At 46.7% G+C, this 10,000-nt stretch overlaps 1 protein-coding gene across 1 annotated transcript in view; it reads left to right on the top strand.

Annotated features, from left to right (window-relative positions):
* Positions 1-10,000, top strand: part of LOC136673744 (phospholipid-transporting ATPase ABCA1) — a 184,525-nt gene that overhangs the window by 144,959 nt on the left and 29,566 nt on the right. Inside the window, 4 exon segments of the mRNA XM_066649438.1 lie at positions 504-548; positions 550-628; positions 3,159-3,288; positions 5,092-5,212. Coding sequence (XP_066505535.1) covers positions 504-548; positions 550-628; positions 3,159-3,288; positions 5,092-5,212 — 375 coding nt within the window.

The following is a 10,000-nucleotide window of genomic DNA, read 5'->3' on the forward strand; positions in this document are numbered from 1 at the left end:
TCCCTAAAGGACAGCTTGGCACTCTTGTCCTGAAAAACATGAATCAGCAGTATGGTCCCTAAAGCATGACTCGGGATTGTGGTCTCTAAATATGACTGCAGTGGCTCTAAAGCATGACTCGACAGAATTTTCCTGCACGGCTGATGTGTGGAACATGAAGTTCAGTCTATTTCTGGGAGAGAAACACTTCTGTGAAAACTGTCCCAAACCCAGATACATTATACATTAGACTGGATTTTAAATCTCTTTCTCTCTCTCTCTCTCTCTCTCTCTCTCTCTCTCTCTCTCTCTCTCTCTTTCTCTCTCTCTGCCTCTCTCTCTCTCTCTCTGCCTCTCTCTCTCTCTCTCTCTCTCTCTCTCTTACACACACATAAATATCCATGAAGGAACCATGTAAAACATTTGCGTCACTTCACGGCGTATTAACTGTGTAATGCCACAACATACGTGTCATGTCATTCCCCGTCTGTGTGTGTGTGTGTGTGTGTGTGTGTCTCTTTCAGAACGTCACACATATCAATGACGTAATGAAACAAGTGCTGTTGATTTTTCCCACATTTCTGCCTCGGACGAGGACTCATCGACATGGCTAAGAACCAGGCCATGGCTACACTCTTCAGCAGCATGGGTTAGATCTCTCACACACACACACACACACACACACACACATACAAACACACACAAACAAACACTCACGCACACACACACACACACACACACACACACACATACAAACACACACTCACGCACACACTCACGCACACACACACACTCTCACACAACACACCACACACACATACAAACACACACACACACACACATACAAACACACACTCACGCACACACACACACACACACAAACAAACACTCACGCACACACACACACACACACACACACACACATACAAACACACACTCACGCACACACTCACGCACACACACACACTCTCACACACACACACATACAAACACACACACACACACACACATACAAACACACACTCACGCACACACACACACACAAACACATACAAACGCACACACACACTCACGCACACACTCACGCACACACACACACTCTCACACACACACACACACACACATACAAACACACACACACACATGCACACACACACACACACACACATACAAAACACACACACACGCACACACACACACAGACACACACTCACACACACACACACACACACACAGGCCTTTGAGAGTACTAAGCTTTCCAGCGTCTCAGATATATTTAGCCATAAGTGTTTGAGAAAGGATGAGAGGGAGAGAGAGAGAGAGAGAGAGAGAGAGAGAGAGAGGGAGAGAGAGAAAGGACGGAGTGATTGGGAAGAAAGGCAGCAGATGAAAGGAAGTCTGACGCTCATCCGCGGAGAGACGGAGGGGTGGAAGAGCGTTTTAAAAAACGAAAGAGGAGATAAATGAGCAGTGGCAGGTTTGCATTGGCTCTGTAACACAGGCTAAGGATTACAGCCAGAAGAAAGAAATGCACAGGTTGAAGGACTTTCTTCCCACTTTCATTTCTTCAGTGACGGGGTATTTTAGATTTAAAAAAGATTCAGAAGGTGTGCACTTTAAAGTCAACGGCAGAAACATCAGCTGAACTCTTCAGCAACTTTTAGCGTGGGAATGAACAATGTGTGTGTTCACAAAAAAGGGGCTCGGGCGCTATATCCCTGTATATAACAGGGAGGAACTGCCCCAGGGTCTTTACTGACCTCATGACCTCAGAGAGGACCTCAACTGTTTTGTCAGTGGTGTCCCCTCGCTGCACCCATTGGGATCCACACAGACCACATGGACTGCGCCCCCTGTTGGACCCATCAACACGCCACCAGCAGCACCACCCAGATTTCCTCGGAGGAGAGGAGGAGGAGGAGGATGTCTCTGATCCAAGTACTGATCCAGACCTGCTTAGCGTCAGTGGTTCTGAATGTTCTGGTGCTCATTTGCTCAGAAGAAAAACAGTGCTGTGCCAAAGCCGTAGGCCTCTAAGATGATGATGATGATTATTATATTATTATTATTTAAAATACTTTTCTTCTCAGTGAGTGCGGCACTTGTGTAAAACAATATACAATTACATCTAATAACATAAATACATTAAGAGTGTTTTACTTTTGTTCTAAAAAGTAGTGTCTGTGTTGAGAGCGAGTGAAGAACAGTGTGTTTCCAGATGTTTTCTGATCGTATGGAGTTTTTAAATCTACAGCACACTTCATTAACACAGTGAAGTATTTATTAACTCTGACACGAGAGACAAGACGATCACCTCAAACACACACACAAACACACACACACACAGACACAAACACACACACACACTCACAGACACACACTCACACACACACACACACACACACACACACACACACAGACACACACACACACAAACACACACACACACAGACACACACACACACACACACACACAGACACAAACACACACTCACAGACACACACACACACACACACACACACACACAGACACACACACACACAAACACACACACACACAGACACACACACACACACACACACACACACAGACACACAAACAAAAACTCACAGACAGACAGACACACAAACACAGACACACACACACAGACCCGCCGCACACACAGACACGCACACAGACACGCACACAGACACACGCACACACATGCACACACAGACACACACACACACACACACACATACAGACACACACACACATATATATAAACTCTTACTGCTCTGATCTCTGATAAACAGCTTTTTAAATGTAGTTTCCTCAGGTGACTTTAATGTAATAATCAGTGATAATAATTGATGTGATGCTCAAACTGTTTTGCTGAGAGAGACATTAGATGGAAACACGTGGAAATGTGGGTTGAGAGAGAGAGAGAGAGAGAGAGAACAAAGCAGAGAGGAATAGAAGAGAGAACAAATCAATAGTCAGTAGAGAGTAGGAGTGCAGGAGAGGATGGAGACAAGGCTGGATTAGAATTAGCTCATTCATAGTGGTGCATTAGGAAGCGCTGAAGTGATCTTACACAACAGTAGCAGAGTGCAGTAGCGTCCAAGTAATGATTACTGCCTCTGTCTCTCTCTCTCTCTCTCTCTCTCTCTCTCTCTCCACGCTCTGTGACTCTCAGGTGAGGACAGGTTTAAGGATCCTCTGGGCTGGGATATGGTGGGGAAGAATCTGTTTGCTATGGCCATCGAGGGTGTAGTGATGTTCGGTTTTACTCTCCTCATCCAGTACAAGTTCTGCTGGAGACCCAGGTGAGGCTCATAGCACACAGCACACGGCACACACCACACCCTCAGCTTCCTCCCCGTCTGTCTGACCACAGTCCACTTCATCCGCTTCATTAGAAACGTTATAGGTGTATTATATTTGTGTTTTTACATACACCATGGCCAACATACTGCTGCACTGTTGAGCTGTTCCACTTTACGTGGATTCGGTTTGGAGTTACTGTATAAGTGTCTGCGCCAGGATGGGAGTGACCTTACACTAAAACATACGCACAAGAGGAGATACAGGGTGTGGATTTTACTCTCTGTAAAAGTAACCACACCCTGAGACCTCTTCTTTTTTTAATAAACAGCTGAAATGTATCACTCTGCAACATAAAGATATACCAGGCCTTAAACACTGAACACATTGTTCTTTTCAAATGTGTGTGTGTGTGTGTGTGTGAGAGAGAGAGAGAGAGAGAGAGAGAGAGAGAGAGAGACAGAGAGAGAGACCGAGAGAGAGAGATAGAGATAGAGAGAGATAGAGATAGAGAGAGACAGAGAGAGAGACAGAGAGAGAGATAGATAGAGAGAGACACAGAGAGAGAGAGATAGATAGAGACAGAGAGAGATAGAGAGAGAGAGAGATAGAGATAAAGAGAGACAGAGAGAGAGACAGACGGACAGAGAGAGAGAGACAGAGAGAGAGACAGACGGACAGAGAGAGAGAGATAGAGAGAGAGAGATAAAGAGAGACAGAGAGAGAGAGATAGAGAGAGAGAGATAGAGAGACAGAGAGAGAGAGACAGACAGACAGAGAGAGAGAGATAGAGAGAGAGAGAGAGATAGAGATAAAGAGAGACAGAGAGAGAGAGAGAGAGACAGAGAGAGAGATAGATAGAGAGAGAGAGAGAGATAGAGAGAGACAGAGAGAGAGAGATAGATAGATAGATAGAGAGAGACAGACAGAGAGAGAGACAGAGAGAGAGAGAGAGAGAGACAGAGAGAGAGAGACAGACAGACAGAGAGAGAGAGATAGAGAGAGAGAGAGAGATAGAGATAAAGAGAGACAGAGAGAGAGAGAGAGACAGAGAGAGAGATAGATAGAGAGAGAGAGAGAGATAGAGAGAGACAGAGAGAGAGAGATAGATAGATAGATAGAGAGAGACAGACAGAGAGAGAGACAGAGAGAGAGAGAGAGAGATGTATGTCGCTGCAGCACCAAAGTGAACTAGGGGTGGTGCTGAAACCCGTGGAGTGCAGTTACTCTTTAAACTGTGCATCAACAGATAGTCTGTGGTGTGCATTGGAAGTCAGTATAGAGGCTAAACCAATGATCTCCTGAGGTTAGGGCCAACACCCCTTTCGCATTAGAAGTCCAGTGAGAGCAGGCGATGCATAGCTGTGATTTGGCGACAGGAGGCAAGCGACAAAATGCAGCTGAGAGTTTATCCTTTAATGCAAATGAGATCCAACACTGTCCTGTTTTCCACTGCAGGGCCGAGCGGTTCCTAAGGTCGTTCTGAACAGCTGTGGGGCTTTTCCTTTGTTAAATCGGGAGCAGGAAGTGCACAGCGTCTCGTAATAATTATGCGAGTTAGCATTCCAAATAAATGGAGAGGTATGATCGTTTTTAGATAGTTTTCGTACATACTGCATTAGCACGAAGGCAGCAAAAAGTAAGGGACTTACCTACGGACGCCTGCAGGATCTGTGTACATCAGAGGACTCGCGTGGTCGGGGTGTGTTGTGGATAATAACGTGGAGTAATGATTACAGTATTCATTTCCACATAAGCTCTCTGCGTCTGTAAAGTTATTCTCACTCTTCCCTCGGTTGATGCAGGTTGGTCAAGGGGTTGCCCGTAGCAACCAGAGAGGAGGATGAAGACGTGGCTCGCGAACGTGAACGAGTGTACAAGGGCGGAGCTCGAAATGACCTGCTCCAGATGTGTGACCTCACCAAGGTACCTTTAATTCCACTCACTGGAGATTTCTAAAAAAAACCCTACCTCCTTCTTACACCCCCTTTCTACTTCCTTACACTGGCCACTTTATCAGAAACACCCCCCTGCTACTGACACTCAATGTCCACTTTTACTAAATAATCTCAGACCGTGTGCAGGAGCAGAGGCTATTAATTAGAGAAGACATCAATATTCCGTACTCGACTCGACTAAAGTTTTTTACTCTTCAGCTCCTCCACCAGGTGAATCAGGTCCTGGTTCTGGAAGCGGGTTCTTGTTTAGTGGCTGTTCTCTCGTGGTTCAGAGCGAGTCGAGTAGGGACTAAACCGTGGCGTGTAAACCTTGCAGAGCGCTGATCGTCCAGAGAGAGTCGTCACTCTACGCCACGCAACGCAGACGACCAGCACCAACTCTCCATCTGTAAAATCTCCAGCTGCAGCAGAGATCACGTTTGTTTTTATCCGACTCACGACGGCAGCTCGTAAAATGACGCCGTGGTCTTTTGAAGAGGTTCGAACGCTCCTTGGATCGGTGGCCGACGAAAGAATCCAGCGAGAGCTGGACGCTGCAACAAGGAAGGAACAAACTCTACTGATCTGTCTGAACTGATGACGGAGCTGTGTTCAGTCCCAAACAACAACAACACGCCAATACACCATGAGTAGACACCGCTTAACGTTACCGCCGCCGTTGTTGTGGGTTCCAAAGCACACTGTTCCCCTTAGAGACCAGGTGTGTGCTGTGGGAGTGAAAAACTAACCCGGGACCAAACAGAGAGTAGAGTCCTGTAGAGTTGAGTGGACAATCTTCATAAGCCACTTGCCACTAGACGATGAAGTGAACTTCAGCAGCTCCACCCACTTCTCTCATGATCCTCCCACATTGTGGGGGCAGCAGAGCCACGTGTGCTCACACATCCACAGAATCATCAGAGTATAATAATAATAATAATGATAATAATAATGCATTATATTTCTAAATTGAGAAGTTGAGGTTGAGAGAGGAATAAAAGCCTGGAAGGAGGTGAAAGTGCTGAGAGACTCTTCAGAGGTAAGCCTCTGAAGTCTTAAAGGAGTGAAGGAAACGAGTGGAGAAGACACAGAGACATGGCATTCCGAAGGCTGGGGGCTGTTGCATTGAAGAATGCGATGTGAAGAGTTGCCTTTTGCTTTTTTGACGTCAGGAAACTGAAAGGAGCCGAGAGACACCCGAGAACAGATGCCCGTACTAGTCTTTCCTCAAAGAGCACGGCTGTTTCTTACAGAACGACTAATATTAGGGTTGCCAGATTCATCTGACAGCGTTCACACAGACCTTAGTCTGGAGAGAGCTCTGCTGCTGTGTGCAAAGCTGGAAGTGTGGACTAAAAACATCAACAATTGAATTCTCTTAATTCTAACAGGTTTAAAAAATACGTTTTAAAGTGTCTTTTTCAAAAGTAACTGGGTGTGTGAGTGACTGGGTGAGTGTGTGAGTGACTGGGTGAGTGTGTGAGTGACTTGGTGAGTGTGTGAGTGACTGGGTGAGTGTGTGAGTGACTGGGTGAGTGTGTGAGTGACTTGGTGAGTGTGTGAGTGACTGGGTGAGTGTGTGAGTGGCTGGGTGAGTGTGTGAGTGACTGGGTGAGTGTGTGAGTGACTGGGTGAGTGTGTGAGTGACTGGGTGAGTGTGTGAGTGGCTGGGTGAGTGTGTGAGTGACTGGGTGAGTGTGTGAGTGACTGGGTGAGTGTGTGAGTGACTGGATGAGTGTGTGAGTGACTGGATGAGTGTGTGAGTGACTGGGTGAGTGTGTGAAACTGCCCACATGTGTGAGTGACTGGGTGGGTGTGTGAAACTGTCCACTGTTGTGAGTGTGTGAGTGACTGGGTGAGTGTGTGAGTGACTGGGTGAGTGTGTGAGTGACTGGGTGAGTGTGTGAATCTGTCCACTGGTGTGAGTGTGTGAGTGACTGTTTGAGTGTGTGAATCTGTCCACTGGTGTGAGTGTGTGAGTGACTGTGTGAGTGTGTGAATCTGTCCACTGGTGTGAGTGACTGGGTGAGTGTGTGAAACTGTCCACAGGTGTGAGTGTGTGAGGGACTGGGTGAGTGTGTGAAACTGTCCACTGGGTGAGTGTGTGAGTGACTGGGTGAGTGTGTGAAACTGTCCACTGTGTGAGTGTGTGAGTGACTGGGTGAGTGTGAGTGACTGAGTGAATGTGTGAAACTGTCCACTGGTGTGAGTGTGTGAGTGACTAGATGAATGTGTAAGTGACAGAGTGAGTGTGTGAAACTGTCCACAGATGAGTGTGTGAGTGACTAGGTGAGTGTGTGAGTGACTAGGTGAGCGTGTGAGTGACAGAGTTAGTATGTGAGTGTGTGAGTGATTGGGTGAGTGTGAGTGACAGAGTTAGTGTGTGAAACTCTCCACAGGTGTGAGTGTGTGAGTGACTAGATGAATGTGTAAGTGACAGAGTGAGTGTGTGAAACTGTCCACAGATGAGTGTGTGAGTGACTGTGTGAGTGTGTAAGTGACTGTGTGTGTGAGTGAGTGAGTGACTGCCTTAATACCAATGATTCCCAGTAGACTGTGGACTCACCGTGACCCTGAACAGGATGAAGTGCTTACAGAAGATGAATGAGTGAACTATAGGTTTGTGTTTACACCACTGTGATGTATCACAGAGTCAGAAAGATGATCCGAGCTAATGCTAATTAGAAACCTGATTCTGTCGGAAGCTAACGTGCAGCAGAGCTCTCCCTCCCTGAGCCTCGAGGTCACTCTGGAGTGCCTTCCTCTTCCGTACGAGGGAGAGTTGAGTTTAGAAGCAGATTTTAGTCGATTTGAGGCACGTCGGGTCGCTGGTCCCTCGCAGAGAGACACCGCTGGTCTGTAATCAGCTCTTCCTGCCGAGAGCAGAATGAGATTAGCTTTAGCTAGCAGCCTAGAGCTGCATCTCGCTAGCAGCTGTGTCTCCTCAACGCTGCATGTACAATGTGCATCTGCACACAGCTGTATGTGCTCTGATAAGACCAGGAGTGGTAGAGAGAAGACATTCTGCGTGTGTGTTTCACTCTCTCTGTCTCTCACACACACACATGCAAACACACACCTCTTCAGCGCTAACATGGATGCTGTGAGCAGCTGTTTCACACTCAGAGCCTCCGTAGCGGGAGGTGTCATCACGTACATTCCCCATCAGTGCCTCTCCAGCTCACTCCGAGTTCAGAGAAACCCAGACTGTCTGGACACGTTCACTGCTTCACTATGGTGGTGCAGATCATCTCGGCTATGACATCACAAAACTAACAATTTCAAAGCTTTCTGTTTCTAACACTCATTGAGATTCAGTATTTTTATTCCTGGGCTCCCTACAGGATGTCATTTACATTTACACCACTGTCCTGAAATAAAGTGGGAGGGGGATATATACGGAAAGAGAGATGGGGTGGTTTCCTACCCTCCTCCAAAAGTTACATAGTGCAGTTTCTGCAGTGCTGAGCCTGAAGGAGCAATGACCGAGGCTCTCTTCTCCCTGTTAGAGCTCAGTGGAGCATCACGGTGCTTCTGAAGCTGTAATTTTAAGGTAGAAATCGTCCAAAGAAAAACGTGTATCTAAGAAATAGATAAATAGCTAATAAACCTTTAGCCAAAAAAATAAATAAATATGGAGCATTTCTATTGGTCCATTCGTCATGAAATGTTCACACAGTGTGAAAGGCAGATGCTGTGTTGAAATGATGCAATAACTGAACACCCACAAACACTGAGATGTCCTTCTTTGGACAGAAAGGAAATACAACCTAATGCTGCTTTCAGTTTATGTATGTGACGCAGTCACTCCATCCAGAGGACACCCACGCAGACACAGGGCGAACACACCACACTCCTCACAGACACTGACCCCAGGAGAGGATCCCACCCAGCACTCAGACCCTGCCACTGTGCCGTACAGTTTCCATATTTATAATATATCTCCTCCTTTCATTCCTCCATCATCCTCTCCTCTCTCCTCATTTGCCGGCACCACTCCGGGGTTTAATACGAGTTCAGGTTTGTTGGGGGCTGCGTGGAGAAATTGCAGAAGTCTGTTTGAAGCAAAAATTCAAAAAACCTGCAGGGAGCTGCAGTTCAGAGCCGGCATTAGGATTCAAACCTTCGGCTGTGTGCTGGCTCTCCGGAGGCCACCCTCTGTGGAGAGAAACAGACAGAATACAGGGAGAAAAAGATGGAAAGTTGCTGGAAACTTTTCAGAACATGAGCTTAAGCGCCCTCTGATGGACCCAAAGTGTACTACGCTACTGTCAAACCAAGTAGAAAATTACTACAGGTTCGAGAGGTGGGCTTGGGACCAAAGGGTCACCGGTTCTATTCTCTCCACTGGCAGGAAATTGGGGGCGGGGCGAGTGAATAGCACTGTCTCCTCCTTCAACATCCAAGGCTGGGGTGTCCTTGAGCTAGACACCTAACCCTTAACTGCTCTATGGGCACTGGGATGGCTATGACAATTAAAAAAATAAGCAGTATATTTCCTTTAAAGCGATTTCAGAAATAAATCGAGCTCCTTGTTTCCGAGATAAATGTGACACCCCCTGGTGGATCTAAACGTCTACTACACTGAAGTGGCTCAACTCCCTAAAACATCTAAAAGAGGAATGGAAAGTTGTTGCAGGAAATGAGTCGGCACCCTCTGGAGGACCCAAAGTGTACTACAGCGTAGTGGATTTATTAAAGGTCTCCAATCCCTGGACATCCTCTAAATCAGCCGTAATGCAGCCTGTTCTGTAATAACCCTATCAGGATGATGTAT

The sequence above is a fragment of the Hoplias malabaricus genome, chromosome 2 (genome assembly GCF_029633855.1).
Source record: "Hoplias malabaricus isolate fHopMal1 chromosome 2, fHopMal1.hap1, whole genome shotgun sequence".
NCBI lineage: Eukaryota > Metazoa > Chordata > Actinopteri > Characiformes > Erythrinidae > Hoplias > Hoplias malabaricus.